Source organism: Mirounga leonina, unplaced genomic scaffold (genome assembly GCF_011800145.1).
Source record: "Mirounga leonina isolate KUSES-001 unplaced genomic scaffold, KU_Mleo_1.0 Mir_152, whole genome shotgun sequence".
Classification (NCBI taxonomy): Eukaryota; Metazoa; Chordata; class Mammalia; order Carnivora; family Phocidae; genus Mirounga; species Mirounga leonina.
The window spans coordinates 4037641-4054828 of record NW_023270380.1 but is presented as its reverse complement, the minus strand read 5'-3'; the positions used below and the strand labels follow the sequence as shown (position 1 = coordinate 4054828).

The 17188-nt window shown below is 42.1% G+C and overlaps 1 protein-coding gene across 1 annotated transcript in view; it reads left to right on the top strand.

Moving 5' to 3' along the window:
* PCNX2 (pecanex 2) overlaps nt 1-17188 on the top strand; it is a 305854-nt gene that overhangs the window by 68864 nt on the left and 219802 nt on the right. The window contains exons 10-12 of the mRNA XM_035008472.1: nt 9177-9322; nt 16398-16551; nt 16638-16670. Of these exons, the coding sequence (XP_034864363.1) occupies nt 9177-9322; nt 16398-16551; nt 16638-16670 (333 nt within the window). The remainder of the gene's footprint in view (nt 1-9176; nt 9323-16397; nt 16552-16637; nt 16671-17188) is intronic.

The window sequence follows — 17188 nt, the reverse complement described above, 5'->3', positions numbered from 1 at the left end:
GTTTAAGATGACACACTGATATAGGCATTCGTGTCCTGGCAAACTGATGAGGAAAGGATGAACATTTTATTTTTTATTTCTTTTAAAGATTTTTTTATGTATTTGAGAGAGAGAGCATGAGAAAGGATGAGCAGCAGAGGGAGAGGGAGAAGCAGACTTCCCGCTGAGCAGGGAGCCCAACATGGGGCTCCATCCCAGGACCCTGGGATCATGACCTGAGCCAAAGGAAGGCACTTAACTGACTGAGCCACCCAGGTGCCCAAGGATGAACAGTTTAATAAATGGCACTGGGACAATAGTTTTATTTATGAGCAAGAAAATGGACCCTTATATCATGAACAGAGCCTTGGTAGACCAATAACATAAATGTGAAAGGCAAAAGTATATAACTTTAAGTAAAATGATATAATCAAATATCCTTACAAGTCTGGGGTAGAAAGGGATTTGATAAACAAGGCACAGAAAGTGCAAAACTTTTGCACTTTATAGGAGAAAATGGATAAATTATATTTCGCTTAAATTAAGAACACCAATTTATCAATAATGCCATAAGGAAAGTGAAAAAACAAGCCATAAACGGTGAAAATATCTAACATATCATTAATAAAGGTCCTGATCATATATGTGCATATATGTGCAGATACACACACATGCACATAGACACATATAACTAATGAAAGACAAACAAGCAACCCAACGGAGAAAAGGACAAATGATTTCACGAAGAAAACTAAAAGTGGACAAAGATGCTCAACTCCATTAGTAATGAAGGAAATGCAAATTAGAATAAAACTGAAATATTTTATATGGCAGATTAGCCAAAATCAAAAATTACCTGACGCTATCACATGGTGAGGTGAGGATGTGGAGCAGCGCGACATTTACCTGCTGTGGGTGGGAGTATAAACTGGTAGAATCAGTTTAGAAATCTTATTTTTCCAAAGTGTTTCCTAGTAAATTGAACATTCCCCCATACCCAGTAATTGCATTTGTGATAGATTTGTGCATTTTCTGGAAAAGTCCATTTGCTTCCTAGTAAAGTTGAACGTGTGGTACAGTTGAACATGTGCATTCTTAGCAATTCCATTTCTAAATGTATGTTAGGTCTATGTTCTATAGAATCCTTGCACCTATGTACCAGGAGACATTCCCAAGAATGTCCATAGCAGTGTATTGCTTAAAAAAAAAAAAAAAAGACCCTAAATATCCAACAGTAAAATGGATAAGCAAATTTTGAATGTCCACGTAATGGCACATTATTCTGTGAAAATGGATGCCACAGCTGTAAAACAGCACAGATAAGTGTCGGAAGATAATGTGGAACGGAGGGAAAAAGCAAGTTGCAAAAGGATACATATGCTGTGATTTCCTATCTACGAAGTTCAAAAACATAAAGCTAAACAGTATGGAAGTTGTGGATGTAAGTATCGTAAAGCCAAAGAGAAGAGAGGGAATGATAAACACATCATTCAGGACAGTGATGATCCCTGAAGGAAAAGGGAAAAGGATGGGACCCAGCAGTGGCCCACAGGGAATTTCTATGCTAACGGCGAGGCTTTTTTTCTTATACTGGGTGATGGCCACACAGCTAGTCACTGAATTGGGTTTTTTTTTTTTTTTTTAATACCCTACATACATTTAAAAGATGTGTATTTGCATTGACTCCATATTTAATAAAACTGTATTTTAAAAAAGCATGGTACCTAGTGTTATTCAATGTAGGGAACAATACCCCAAGGTACCCCAGAGTCTTGGGCTTTCACTGATGATATGGCAGGGTGAGCACGGAATGCGCCTGAGCTAGACGATGAGAGGTGTGCAGGTGTGCCCTATGGGTTCTATTTAACAGCACAAGAAGGGAAAACCGCATATTTTTTGAAGATGGTTATGACAGAGGTCAATATTAAATTCATTAGATTTGAAGGGCCTAATCTTTAGTTTTCTGAGAAATTTAGAAATATGGAACATTTTATTCCTCCTTGCTCATGAATAAATGAGACAACTATAAACCGATATTTAATTGCAAGTGTAGTCCCAGGAAATGCCATCGTAACAGGCTGCTTTCACTGCTTATGTTTCAGAGACGGTATCAGGTGTCAGAGGAAATAAATTTTGATTTTTTGCCCTCACAAGTTTTTCTTCCTCCTTGCTGTCCTGCAGATCCCTCAGCTTCACCTCATCAAGTGCTGCATCCCCTCTGCTTTTCTGGTGGGGAGTCCAGCTCTTGTTTTGTATGTGCAGTGTTGACCCTGGTGTGCATTCAGTGTCTGGTTTTGAGTTTGTGTGACTGTTGGATGTCCAAGGGGTGTTTTCTTACAGGCAGGAGGACGCCACGGACTGCATCTGCCATATTCTTCCTTATATTCCCGTGCCCAACCTTGTGCCAGGCTCCTAAGAGTTACTCATTATGAATGTTAGACAAATCCATGAAGACTATTTTTTTTCAAAATTAAATTCTTCCCCACAAGATTAGAGCCATCTGGAGATGATTTTGGGGCTAATACATTTTATTTTTTATTCTTAATTTTTTAAAAATTTTTTTAATTTTTAATTTTTTTAAATTTTATTATGTTATGTTAGTCACCATACAATACATCATTAGTTTTTGATGTAGTGATCCACGATCCATTGTTTTCGTATAACACCCAGTGCTCCATGCAGTACGTGCCCTCCTTAGTACCCATCACCGGGCCAACAAATCCCCCCTCCCCCCTCCCCTCTAAAACCCTGTTTGTTTCTCAGGTCCATAGTCTCTCATGGTTCATCTGTCCCTCCAATTCCGCCCCCCCCCCATTTTTCCCTTCCTTCTCCTAACGTCCTCCATGTTATTCCTCATGTTCCACAAATAAGTGAAACCATATGATAATTGATTTTCTCTGCTTGACTTATTTCACTTAGCATAATCTCCTCCAGTCCCATCCATGTTGATGTGAAAGTTGGGTATTCATCTTTTCTGATGGCTGAGTAATATTCCATTGTATATATGGACCACATCTTCTTTATCCATTCATCTGTTGAAGGGCATCTTGGCTCTTTCCACAGTTTGGCTATTGTGGACATTGCTGCTATGAACATTGGGGTGCACATGGCCCTTCTTTTCACTACATCTGTGTCTTTGGGGTAAATACACAGGAGTGCAATTGCTGGGTCATAGGGTAGCTCTATTTTTAAATTTTTGAGGAACCTCCACACTGTTTTCCAAAGTGGCTGTACCAACTTGCATTACCACCAACAGTGTAAGAGGGTTCCCCTTTCTCCACAACCTCTCCACCATTTGTTGTTTCTTTCCCTGTCCTTTTTTGCCATTCTAACTGGTGTAAGGTGATATCTCAGTGTGGTTTTGATTTGGATTTCCCTGATGGCTAATGATGATGAACATTTTTTCTGTGTCTGTTAGCCATTTGTATGTCTTCTTCAGAGAAGTGTCTTTTCATATCTTCTGCCCACTTTGTGACTTGATTATTTGTTTTTTGGGTGTTGAGTTTGAGAAGTTCTTTATAGATCTTGGATACCAGCCCTTTATCTGTAGTGTCATTTGCAAATATCTTCTCCCATTCTGTGGGTTGCCTCTTTGTTTTGTTGACTGTTTCCTTTGCTGTGCAGAAGCTTTTTATCTTGATGAAGTCCCAAAAGTTCATTTTTGCTTTTGTTTCACTAGCTTTTGGAGATGTATCTTGAAAGAAGTTGCTGTGGGTGATGTCAAAGAGGTTATTGCCTATGTTCTCTTGTAGGATTTTGATGGATTCCTGTCTCACATTGAGGTCTTCCATCCACTTTGAGTTTATCTTTGTGAATGGTGTTAGAGAATGGTCGAGTTTCATTCTTCTGCATGGGGCTGTCCAATTTTCCCAGCACCATTTATTGAAGAGACTGTCTTTTTTCCATTGCATGTTTTTTCCTGCTTTGTCAAAGATTATTTGACCATAGAGTTGAGGGTCCATATCTGGGTTCTCTGTTCTGTTCCATTGGTCTGTATGTCTGTTTTTGTGCCAGGACCATGCTGTCTTGGTGATCACAGCTTTGTAATATAGCTTGCAATCGGGCAATGTGATGCCCCCAGCTTTGTTTTTTTTTTCAACATTTCCTTGGCAATTCGGGGTCTTTTCTGATTCCATACAAATTTTAGGATTGTTTGTTCCAGCATTTTGAAAAATGTCAGTGGAATTTTGATTGGGATGGCATTGAAGGTATAGATTGCTCTGGGTAGCATAGACATTTTAACAATGTTTATTCTTCCGATCCATGAGCATGGAATATTTTTCCATCTTTTTGTGTCTTCTTCAATTTCTTTCATGAGTGTTTTGTAGTTCCTAGAGTATAGATCCTTTACCTCTTTGGTTAGGTTTATTCTGAGGTATCTTATGGTTTTTGGTGCTATTGTAAATGGGATCGTTTCTCTAATTTCTCTTTCTACAGTTGTGTTGTTAGTGTATAAGGAAGCAACTGATTTCTGTGCATTGATTTTGTGTCCTGCCACATTACTGAATTGCTGGATGAGTTCTAGTAATTTGGGGGTGGAGTCTTTTGGGTTTTCCACATAAAGTATCATGTCGTCTGTGAAAAGAGAGAGTTTGACTTCTTCTTTGCCAATTTGAATACCTTTTATTTCTGTTTGTTGTCTGATTGCTGTTGCTAGGACTTCTAGTACTATGTTGAACAACAGTGGTGAGAGTGGGCACCATTGACGTGTTCCTGATCTTAAGGGAAAGGCTCTCAGCTTTTCCCCATTGAGGACGATATTTGCTGTGGGTTTTTCATAGATGGATTTTACGAGCTTGAGGAATGTTCCCTCTATCCCTATACTCTGGAGAGTTTTAATCAGGAAAGGATGTTGTATTTTGTTAAATGCTTTTTCTGCATCAATTGAGAGGACCATATTGTTCTTCTCCCTCCTCTTATTAATGTGTTCTATCACACTGATTGATTTGTGAACATTGAACCACCCTTGCATCCCGGGGATAAATCCCACTTGGTCGTGGTGGATGATCCTTTTAATGTATTGTTGGATACTATTAGCTAGGATTTTGTTGAGGATTTTGGAATCCATATTCATCAGGGATATCGGTCTGAAATTCTCCTTTTTGATGGGGTCTTTGCCTGGTTTGGGGATTAAGGTAATGCTGGCCTCATAGAATGAGTTTGCAAGTTTTCCTTCTGTTTCTATTTTTTGAAACAGCTTCAGTAGAACAGGTATTATTTCTTCTTTGAATGTTTGGTAGAATTCCCCAGGGAATCCATCAGGCCCCGGACTCTTGTTTTTTGGGAGGTTTTTGATCACTGCTTCAATCTCGTTACTGGTTATTGGCCTACTCAGGTTGTCAATTTCTTCCTGTTTCAGTCTTGGCAGCTTATAGGTTTCCAGGAAGGCCTCCATTTCATCCAGATTGCTCAGTTTATTGGCATATAGTTGTTGATAGTAATTTCTAATAATTGTTTCTATTTCCTTGGTGTTAGTCGTGATCTCTCCCCTTTCATTCATAATTTTATTAATTTGGGTCCTTTCTCTCTTCTTTTGGATAAGTCTGCCCAGTGGTTTATCAATCTTATTAATTCTTTCAAAGAACCAACTTCTAGTTTCATTGATCTGATCTACTGTGTTTCTGGTTTCTAATTCATTGATCTCTGCTCTAATTTTAATTATTTCTCTTCTAACGCGTGCCTTAGGCATTGTTTGTTGCTTTTTCTCTAGTTCTTTAAGGTGTAGAGTTAGTTGGTGAATTCGGGATTTTTCTATTTTTTTGAGTGAGGCTTGGATGGCTATGTATTTCCCCCGTAGGACCGCCTTTGCAGTATCCCATAGGTTTTGGACCTATGTGTTTTTGTTCTCATTGATTTCCATGAATTGTTTAATTCTTCTTTGATTTCCTGGCTGACCCAAACATTCTCGAGCAGAGTGGTCTTTAGCTTCCAAGTGTTTGAATTTCTGGCAAAGGTTTTCTTGTGATTGAGTTCCAGTTTTAGAGCATTGTGGTCTGAGAATATGCAGGGAATAATCTCAATCTTTTGGTATCGGTTGAGACCTGATTTGTGACCCAGTGTGTGGTCTATTCTGGAGAAAGTTCCGTGTGCCCTCGAGAAGAATGAGTATTCTGTTGTTTTAGGGTGGAATGTTCTGTAAATATCTATGAGGTCCATCTGGTCCAATGTATCATTCAAAGCTCTTGTTTCCTTGTTGATTTTCTGCTTAGATGATCTGTCCATTGCTGAGAGTGGAGTATTGAGGTCTCCTACAATTAACGTATTGTTATCAATATGACTCTTTATTTTGGTTAACAGTTGGCTTATATAGATGGCTGCTCCCATGTTGGGGGCATAGATATTTACAATTGTTAGATCTTCTTGTTGGATAGACCCTTTAAAAATGATATAGTGTCCTTCTGTGTCTCTTATTACAGATTTTAGTTTAAAATCTAATTTGTCTGATATAAGAATTGCTACCCCCGCTTTCTTTTGAGGTCTGCTGGCATGGAAAATGGATCTCCATCCCTTCACTTTCAGTCTGGATGTATCTTTAGGTTCAAAATGAGTCTCTTGTAGACAGCATATGGATGGGTCCTGTCTTTTTATCCAATCTGCAACCCTGTGCCGTTTTATGGGAGCGTTTAGGCCATTCACGTTGAGAGTGATTATTGAAAGATATGAATTAATTGTCATCATGTTGCCTGTGAAGATGTTGTTTTTATAGATTGTCCCTGTAAATTTCTGTTGTATATCACTCTTGGGGTCTGTCTCCTTTTATTGAACCCCCCTTAATATTTCTTGCAGGGCTAGCTTAGTGGTCACATATTCTTTCAGCTTCTGCCAGTCGTGGAAGCTCTGCATCTCTCCATCCGTTCTAAATGAAAGCCTTGCCAGATAACGTATTCTTGGCTGCACGTTCTTCTCATTTAGTACCCTGAATATGTCTTGCCAGGCCTTTCTGGCTTGCCAGGTCTCTGTGGATAGGTCTGACATTCTGATGTTCCTCCCTCTTTACGTAAGGAATCTTCCCCCTAACTGCCCTTAAGATGGTTTCCTTGGTTCTAAGATTTGCAAGTTTTACTATTACATGCCGGGGTGTTGGCCTGTTTTCCTTGATCTTAGGAGGGGTCCTCTCTGCCTCTAGGACTCGAATGTTTGTTTCATTCTCCAGATTAGGGAAGTTCTCAGCTACGATTTGCTCAAATACATCTTCTAGTCCTCTCTCTCTCTCCACTCCCTCCGGGATTCCAATTATTCTGACATTGGAACGCTTCATGGTGTCACTTATTTCTCTGATTCTATTTTCATGGATTCTGAGTTGTTTTTCCCTGGCCTCCTCTTTTCCCTTTTTATCTATTATATTGTCTTCCAGGTCGCTTATTCTCTCTTCTGTCTCAGTTACCCTAGCTGTTAGATTATCTAGATTGGATTGGATCTCATTGATAGCATTTTTAAATTCTGCCAATTCACCTTTCATTTCTGCCCTTAGAGACTCTATGTTGCCATTAATGGATTTCTCCATTCTAGCCATTGTCTTCACAATTGCTAGCCTGAATTCCATCTCCATCATCTTGGTTATATCTGCATCCATTTGTAAATCTGCAGCATAAGTCATAATCTCTGAGTCTTTTCTGTTTTGGGGGCTTCTCCTCCTAGTCATTCTGTTGATGGGTGTTTGAGGGAATGTATAGAGTCCAAATTATTGACCAGAACCCGAGCAAGATGCACCTGTTTTCTTGGGATCTTAGGGTTGCTGGCCTCTTGTTTTCCCAGCCTGTCTTCTGCGGGAGGGGCCTGCTGCACTGTTACTCAGGCAGCCCGGTTCGGCGGAGTTGTCCTGCGCCCCTGTGGTGGGGGATGGGCTCAGTGGGAATCAGTCTTTGGGGCTTTTGTTCTCTGGCGGCTTTCCCTGGCTGCTTTCCGCGTCTCTTCCTCGAGTCAGAGCAGAAGAGACCGTTTCCAACCCTCTGCCTCAGAGCAGAGAGACCGCAGTCTGTTCTTCAGTGAGCTCTCCAGGCCACACCATCTCCGTTTCTGTCCGTGCTGCTATAGACTGCAGCATCCTGGGTTGTGCGCCCCTCCACAGTGCTCCCAGTCCTGCCTCCAGGTTGGGGCACGTCTCTGCTCTTTGTGCTTCTAAAACTGCCAGCCACTCCCAGTTCACGCCAGTGCGACTCCGCTGCTTCGGTTTCCGTCCTGGGGGCTGCAGTTCTCGTGCGGGGGACTCTGTCGCTTCGGGTTTCCACCCCCGGGCTGCAATTCACCAGCGCGACCCTGGCTCTCCGGGTTTGCATCCCGGGGGCTGCAGTTCGCGTGCGTGAGACCCCGCAGCCCTGGGTTTCCGTCCCGGGGGCTGCCCTAAAGTCCTTTCCCGGCTGCTACTGGTCTGGAGTCTGTGCCCATCCGCATAGCGTGAGGCTGTCACTCACCAGTGGTGTAGGATCCCCATGGCCAGGTTCCCTCCCGCTGCCGTTTATCCTCCGATATCTGCCCGCAGAATCACGGCTCCCCGCTTCGTACCTCAAAACCAACCGCCTATCATATTCTGTTTGTAGAGATCCAGATCTTCTTACATCTCAGGCTGGTTTCGTGTGTGCTCAGAGTGGTCTGGTAGATATCCAGCTCAATTTTGGGGACCAGCTGAAATAGGGTCCCCTACTCCTCCGCCATCTTCCCCCCCTCGGCTAATACATTTTAAACCTGGAATTAAATTTTCCCTTTTGTTTCCCATTTGTTTTATTGGTTTAGATTTTTTTTCTACAGATAGGTCAGTGTTTCTTGTATCAGGCCTCACCAACGACCTACAAAATTGGCGATGAAAATCTTTTTACTCTTGGTAAAATTTAAATATTTATTTCAACATTACGTTAAATAACATACCTTTCAAAAATTAAGCCGTTTCATATCTTTTGTTGAATTCTGATCTTTTATGAGAATTATTTTCACAGCAGTTTCTTGGCCTTAATTAACAGCAGTGTTTTGATAGGTGTAAATTTAATGGTACATTATAATGGAATTGAAGTGTGTTGGTAAGAAAGACTCTTTTTGTTGATCATTATCTTTCTCTGAGAGTACCCATTTTTATTAAATATGTTGGTTTACGTTTCAGAATTGAAACATCTGCTTTTTGTACTTCTGTTATTATGAGGTATATTTATGATAATAACATGTCAGTATGAAACCCTTTCTCTGTTGTTTCTTTTGGTACCTAAAAGCATCTGAGTCAGGATCTGGAAGACTCGTCATGTTCTTCAACACAAGGAAAATTTAACCGAGAGCAGTTTTACAAGTTTATCATTTTCCCTGGCAAGTGGATTAAAGTCTGGTACGATCGACTTACCTTGTTGGCGTTACTTGATCGGTAAGCCGCTGAGCACACAAATGCGTGGATGAAAGACACGATGGGGTCATAAGAGTGCACTTGCATGCTTGTAAAAAGAAATTGCCACTTGCTCGCGTTCTCTGGAACGTTTTCAAGACGTATACCTTTTGTGCTGCAAACCCAAAGGCGAAGCGGTGAGATCCTGGCAACTGGAGACAGTGGGAGATATGAGAATTGGGGAACATGGTTTAGACTTAAGGTTAGCCCTGTGCATGGGGTCATGCATTGGTCTCCTCGTGGCTTCCTACATTTTCGTAGGAAGGCTTGAGGTTCCATGGGTAGCACAGAGCCTGGCCGACTGGACGTGGACGGGGGGCGGGGGTGAGGGGGGGACAAGGGCAAATGAAGAGATCCACCAGTTGGAATGTTAGTCTTTCCTTTTAAACCCTTTTACTATTTCTCGCCTCTTCTTTCCATTGATCCAGTGTGGGGTTGGAGAAGTAGTCAGTGGACGGGGAGGGAGATAGGAGAGGGTCCAGTTAGTTAAGGCATGGTGGAGATGGGGCCAGGTCAGAGTCTTCCCATTTGCACCTCTGCCCCCACCCCCACCCCCATGTCACGGTATACAAAGGACAGGATTTTGATCTTCAGGGGCCATGCAGTTCTGATGGGAGTGTTGGTTTGAAAATCCAAGATGCCTTTACTGACGCCATCATCAGCCAATGCAGAGTTTCACGGTTAAATGCCAGCCAGTGGGGGCAGTGGGAAGGCTGATTCCCTGCCTTGCTGTAGTGGGTCCCCCAGTGACTACTTGTTATAGTAATGTCTTAAATGGTGTGATCATACACTAAAAAACTATAGTCATGCAAAATTACAATAGTAAATTTCAGGACCCACAAGTCAGGGAATGGAGTTCTAATGGTTTTTCTAACAACGCTATGTCACCCCAGGGGCGCACACTCAAGACGAACATTTCAAATGTAACTGAACTAGTCCAAGATACTACATCCTGTTAGATGAGGCAGGTTTTTTTTTCCTGAAATATTAATTTTATTTTCTGTTAAAAAGGAATTCTTGAAAGTTGGATTACCTTGTGTTAACCCTTCAATTAGAAACAAATATTTCTACAGATTTCTAGGCGTGTTACTTAAATCCACTCAGTGGCAACACATTAACTGATAATTTAATTAAGGTCTAAGAAAGATTGATGAAGATTATTGCAGTTTTTAAAAGTTTAGAGTTTTATAGTTTTAATCACTTCTGTTGCAGGTCACACTGGGTTTCAAGGTAGTGTTCGGGGATGTGTGGAGACAGCACCACTCCCTTACTCATGGGTCCCTCAACTGGTGTGGAAAGACCCTGGGGATCAGGCCCAGTGCCCAACACTTACTAGTGCTGTGATCTAAGGATGGGTGTGAAACCTCCCTGTGCCTCAGTTTCCTGTCTGTTAAATGGGGATAATCTATATAGGGAGAGATTTCAAGGATTAAATCAAGTTAGCCATAGAAAGTGTTCTTTAAATGCTGTTACTGTTATTATGACCTGGAATTTTCCCAGAACCCAGAAAGAAGAAAAATAAATAAAAATAAAATGAAATCAGGGCAGCCAAAGTAGCTTTTGTCAAGCCCAGACACTAAAATTTAGGCCCTTAATTCGAGAAATCACCCCATCTTCAGAGCCCATATAAGCTGACTTTCAGGCATCTATTAGCACATGAGGGGATCTGGTTTCCAGTTCATGGCCAATTAAGAGGGGAAATAAGACAGCATGAACCCTGAGCTAACAGCAAGGACAGAGGAAGAAAAACCCAAACACTAACCTGGAAAAACCTAGCAGCTTGGGACCTTTGCAAGGAGAGTATTTTCCCCAAACATGGCTGTGGATCAGAATCACCTGGGAGCTTTGTAAAAATACAGATTCCAAGCATGAGAAGTCAGCCCTTCAGCCTGGCCTTGAGGACAATGTAGGGCTGTATTATGGCACACCTCCCTAGCTCACCTTCTTAGTTAGGACAGCCATGATCGGAAAGGTCTGTTTAAGAAAACAGGAATTTACACAATAAATTTTACATTTTTTTACTCTAATAGTAAAATTTCAAAAGGCATAAATAAATTACCTTTGATATTCATTGGGGGACATTTGTATTTAAAGCTCCACATGGATTAATGAACTTGAATTGCCAAATTAAGGTTTATAAAGGAAAAGTATGCATAATAAAAAACAAACAGTAAGGGTTGGGCAGGAAGTAGAGGAAATTGGTGAATTACAGGCACCAAAATTGAGCTAATCATCGCTATAAACTCCCATAGCTTAAGGCCTTCTGCTTGATAATTTTCAACTTTACTCTGGAATTCAGGCTGATCTTCCTTGAAAATACTTCCTTCTCTGATCATACCGTCATGGTTCTTATAATTGCAGACTTTACAGTTTGCTTTCGGTTCGGCATTCATTCTCCTCATTTATTTTTGGACTTGTCCTTATGCTCCTTTATTTTCTCTCTCCCTTTTTAAAAAAAGATCTATTGATTCATTTTAGAGAGACAGCACACGGCAGGGAGGGGCAGAGGGAGAGCGAGAATCTCAAGCAGACTCCCTGCTAAGTGCAGAGCTGATGTGGGGCTCAACTCCAGGACCCTGAGATCATGACCTGAGCCGAAATCAAGAGTTGGACGCTTAATGGACTGAGCCACCCAGGCGCCCCTCCTTCATTTTCTCTTATTTTTTATTCTGCTATTACCTCATCTTGCAAAACACATAGGTTTTATTTTCATTTATCTAGTTTTCCGGATTGGCCTCTAAAAGAAAAAGCTGCCCATCTGAGCATCATTTCATTCCTTTGTTCATTCATTCAACAAATTAAAAAGCCCCAAACGCCAAGCACCTGCTCCGTGCGAGGCTCCTCTGCACTGGGTACTGAGGATTAGCACCCTACCCTCGAATTCTGCCGCACGAGGGAGACACATGAAAGACACACACAAAGGCCTGAGGTAGAGAAATTTGGGAACGAAGGGACACTCATGTCAGAACAGGGGGTTGCAGAAGCCTTTTCTGAGGTGACGCACGCAGACGGAGATAGAAACGAGAGAAGGACAAGTCAGCCACATGACAAGCTGTTGGGAAAAGCGTTCCTGCTCCTCGAATGATCTCGTGGTCATCGTCGTCATCTTGAGAACATGCTCTCATTCTCCCATCCTTAGAAGTCCTCTTGACCCACTCTCCCACCAGCCACTGTCTGGTTTCTCTGTGCTCTTTTGCAGCAGAACTTCGTGAAGAGCTGCCTGTGCTCGTTTGCGGTCTCTCTTTCCCATTCTCTCATAAGCCCATTCCATTCACTCCCTGGACAGACTCCAAGCCTGCCCATGTCAAGGTCACCATTGACCTCACCATTCTGCCATCATTTTATGAGACCCATGTGCAGCCTCTGACAGAGTCGATTCTCCTCCTTGGTATGCTTTTCCTCTCCTGGCTTCCAGGACTCAGCCCCCTCTTGGTTTTCCTCCTGTCTTGCTGGTTACTCCTTCATACCATAATCATCTCGGCAGGTAACCTGTGCCTCCTGACCCCTTCATGTAGGAATCCCCAGGTGGGGCACACTTGAGAAGTGACCCTTCTCCGTGGGGCTTAGCCTGACCTCCCTGCTGAAAATTACGACAGAACCCTACTCAGACGCTCGTACTTCTTCTCACCTTGTTCTATTTTATTTTTTGATTGCACTAATCATCTCCAAATGCTATATAATATACTTTTTTTGTGTGCATATTACATATTTTATGCCACTGCCTACTGGAAAGAAAGTTCCAGAAGTTTCGTTCACTGATGTATTCCAAGTATCTAGAGTGGTGCCAAGCAGTCTTGCATGAACAAACAAATCAATGTCCCTTTGCAAACCAGCTCCCCTTCCTAACTTCTGCCATTGACTCTGCCACAATCCTTTCTTCCCCAGACTGAAATCATCTTTATTCTTTCAGTCAATCCTTCACTGTACACAGTCCGTTCAAAGTCCTTTCCCCTCTGGTCTGTATTGTGTCTCAAAGTCACATTGCCTTTCCAGCCTCCAACCTTGACCCTCTTCCAGACCCTCATTACTTCTCCCCTGGAGTGTTGTTTATCCTCGCTCCGCTGTTTCCCCTTTAGTGCATCTTGTGAACCTCTGCCAGATAAATCTTTCTAAAGTACAGCCTTAATCATGACACTCCTTGCCCAGTGAGTAAACTTTTTCACCTGGTATTTACATAGAGATGCATGAGGAGCCTTGGGAGTGGAATGATGGGGGGCTGGGGCAGAGGAATGGAGTCCTGCTGGAGGAGGATCTGGGGAAAAATATTTTTCAGGAATGTTATTTTTCCCCCAAATAGGAAAAAAGTCTGTTCATTTAATTGAAATTTTTGTTTTTTTTAAAAGTTCCTAAGCCTTTAGATATTTTTAAGTATACATCAAAATGTTATGAGCACTCTAAAAAATACATAAAGAATTTTATGGACCTGAACTAACAAAATATATTTAGCTCTGTAAGAAGTGCATAGTGGAAAACAAACAAACAAAACCCATAAATTTTCCTTTTTACCAAATATATTTTGATCCCCCCCCCGAAATTTTTTTTTTAACTTTCAGCTTGAGCATCATAATATCTGAGTTCTTCACATTTCTAAGCATCTTGATTCTGTACATCTCAATTGCCTGATTAAAAAATAGGAAAAAGATATGAACAGACACCTCACCAAAGAAGATATACAGATGGCAAGTAAGCATATGTAATGATACTCCACATCATCATTGGGGAATTGCAAATGAAAACAACAGTGAGATACACACACCTATTGGAATGGCCAAATCCAAAACACTGACAGTACCAAATGTGGGCAACGGTATGGAGCAGCAGGAACTCCCATTTGTCATTAGTGGGAATGCAAAATGGTAAAGCCATTTTGGGAGATAACTTGGTGGTTTCTTACAAAACCGAACATACTCTTACCATATGACCCAGCAATTATGCTCCTTGGTGCAAATGAATTAAAAACTTAGGTTAACACAAAACCCTGCACGTGGATGTTTATAGAAGTTTTATTCATAGTTGCCAAAATTTAGAAACAAACCAAGATGTACTTTAATAGGTGAATAGATAAACCATGGTACGTCCATATAGTAAAATAGTATTTAGCGATAAAAAGAAATGAGCTATCAAGCCATATAAAGACACAAAGAGGGGCCCCTGCGTGGCTCAGTTGGTTAAGCGGCTGTCTTCCAGCTCAGGTCGTGATCCTGGAGTGCCGTGATCGAGCCCCGTATTTGCCTCCCTGCTCAGCAGGGAGCCTGCTTCTCCCTCTGCTTCTCACCTTGCTCGCGCTCTCTTGCTCTCTCTCGATCTCTCACACTCTCTCAAATAAATAAATTGGGGCACCTGCGTGGCTCAGTCTTTAAAGCGTCCGCCTTCGGCTCAGGTCTTAATCCCGGATTCCTGGGATCAAGGCCCGCGTCGGGCTCCCTGCTCAGTGGGAAGCCTGCTTCTCCCTCTCTCCCTCCCCCTGCTTGTGTTCCCTCTCTCGCTGTCTCTGTCAAATAAATAAATAAAATCTTTAAAAAAAAATTAATTAAAAAAGACACAAATAAACCTTAAATGCATATTACTAAGTGAAAGAAACTGACCAGAAAAGGCTCCCTGCTGTATGATTCCAATTATCTGACAGTCTGACAAGGAAAATCTGTGGAGATGGCAAAAAGATCCATGACTGCCAGAAGTTGGGGGAAAGCAGGGGTGAATAGGCAGAACAGAGGACATTTAGGGAAGTAAAAATACTCTGCAGGCTACTATAATTGTGGATACATTTCACCATACATTTGTCCAAACCCACAGAATGTATTACACCAAGGATGAACCATAATGCGGAGTATGGACTTCGGTTGATAATGATGTGTCACTGTTAGTTGGCTGATTATAACATGTACCACTCTGGTGGGGGATGTTAATGGTGGGACAGGGGGTGTGTGTGTGTGTTTGCAGGGAGGGGCTGTGTGAGAACTCTTTATACTTTCCCTCAATTTTGCTGTGAATCTGAAACTGCTCTTAAAATAATGTCTATTCATTTACAAAAAAATGCTCACAAGTGCCCACTTGCCAGGAATGAAGTAGACAATAATCCCTTTCTAACAATAATGTATGTACATGAGCAAAAATTGGTGAGGCAAAAAATATGCTCAGAATTCTTGGGAATGACCCATCTATGCTCCTGAACTTGCAGTCGACACCATACTCCCTTACTCCATTTCAGCCTCTTCCTCCCATCACTATGCCCGGCGTGTTGTCCTTCCATAGAAGTCTTTCACCTCTAAAGTCATAATCCCACCTCAAATGTTGCCCAGCCATCCCGAGCACTTGATCCAACCACTTACTCTCATCTAGCAGCTTCTCCTATCCTCATTGCCTCCCCATCCTACTTAGCCTCCAAGATCCAGCATTCATCCCTTTGTCTCATCATCTTCAAGCTCCCTTACTTGTCTCCCTTCACACTCAGTGACAGCACCCCTCTCTGGATGAGCCCAGAGGTCCCTCAAGAGAACACCACCCAGGGAGACTGTGGTCATGACACACCTCAGTCAGACCCTCTGCACGTTAGCTCTCTGGCTGGAGCTCTCCTGGCTCTGGAAACTGGGAAGCAAATTCTGGCTGCAGAGCTTGTATCTGGAAAGGATTTCCTGCTTTAGCCAGGTGTTAATGCACTTCCTCCCCTCCCCCCATCGAAAGGAACCAGCGCAGCTCTTTGTCTGAAACGCATTTCACGTAGCGGACAGAATAGTTAACTGTTTTCCCCAGGAGGCCCAGTTTAGTGATAACGGAGACTCAGTGGAATTATATTTCATTTATTTCAATAATAGGAAACTGGGGTTAAAATATGGATTTTGCTTATAAAATACAGGGAGAATGGAAGGAAGGAAGGAAGGAAAGAAGGAAAGAAGGAAAGAAGGAAGGAAGGAAAGAAGGAAAAGAAACCTTAAAATTTTGTTACCAAATATAAAGGCATGCTTAAGGCGACTACTCTGCTGTCTCTGTGTTCAGGTATTATCTTTAGAAATAGGCTTACCTTTTATCTCCTTTGTTTTCATTTGTTTATTTTACACAGAACGGAAGATGTCAAGGAAAATGTGCTGGCAGTTCTACTCATTGTCCTGGTTTCCCTCCTCGGATTTCTGACATTGAACCAAGGCTTTTGCAAGGACATGTGGGTGCTCCTCTTCTGCCTTGTCATGGCCAGCTGCCAGTATTCCCTGTTAAAGGCAAGACCACCTCTAATTCTTACCATCACTAATGTACCCTTGAAATCATGAGATGATGACACAGAGACCTCTGATTTCTGTTCTAGAGCGTTCAGCCTGACCCTGCCTCGCCAATCCACGTAAGTTTCAAATAACGGGCAAGTAGCTTATCTTGTCTGCTTGTGTTAAAGATAGAGGAACAAAACCTATTCAAAAGGCAAAATATATATCAATGTACGTATAGTGAATATATAAATAGAAATATGAATGCATGATTGCCAAATTTGGGCTAGATCTGAGAGCGTGGTGTGGGTGGTAGTCGGGGGGCAAAGGGGGGTAACAGGATGCAGAGGGTCTTTTCTATCCCACTGGCCTCACGTCAGGGCCAACCGTGCAGCCCAGGGGGTGACGACTGGTCTCTACAGTCAGACTGCCTGCTTCTGTTTCCCGGTTCCTCCGCTGAATGTTGGACCCTGAGCAGGATATGTGTACTTGCCCTGTCTCTGTTTCTCTGCATGTCAACAAGGATAATGAAAATGCCTCTAGGGATTGAATAAGATGTTGCTGAGTGAGCGGGGAGCTAGCATTCCTGGTAACATCATTGTGTAAGCACTAGTCATTATGCTCTTTACATGAAGCTGATCTCCCGTTCCACCTT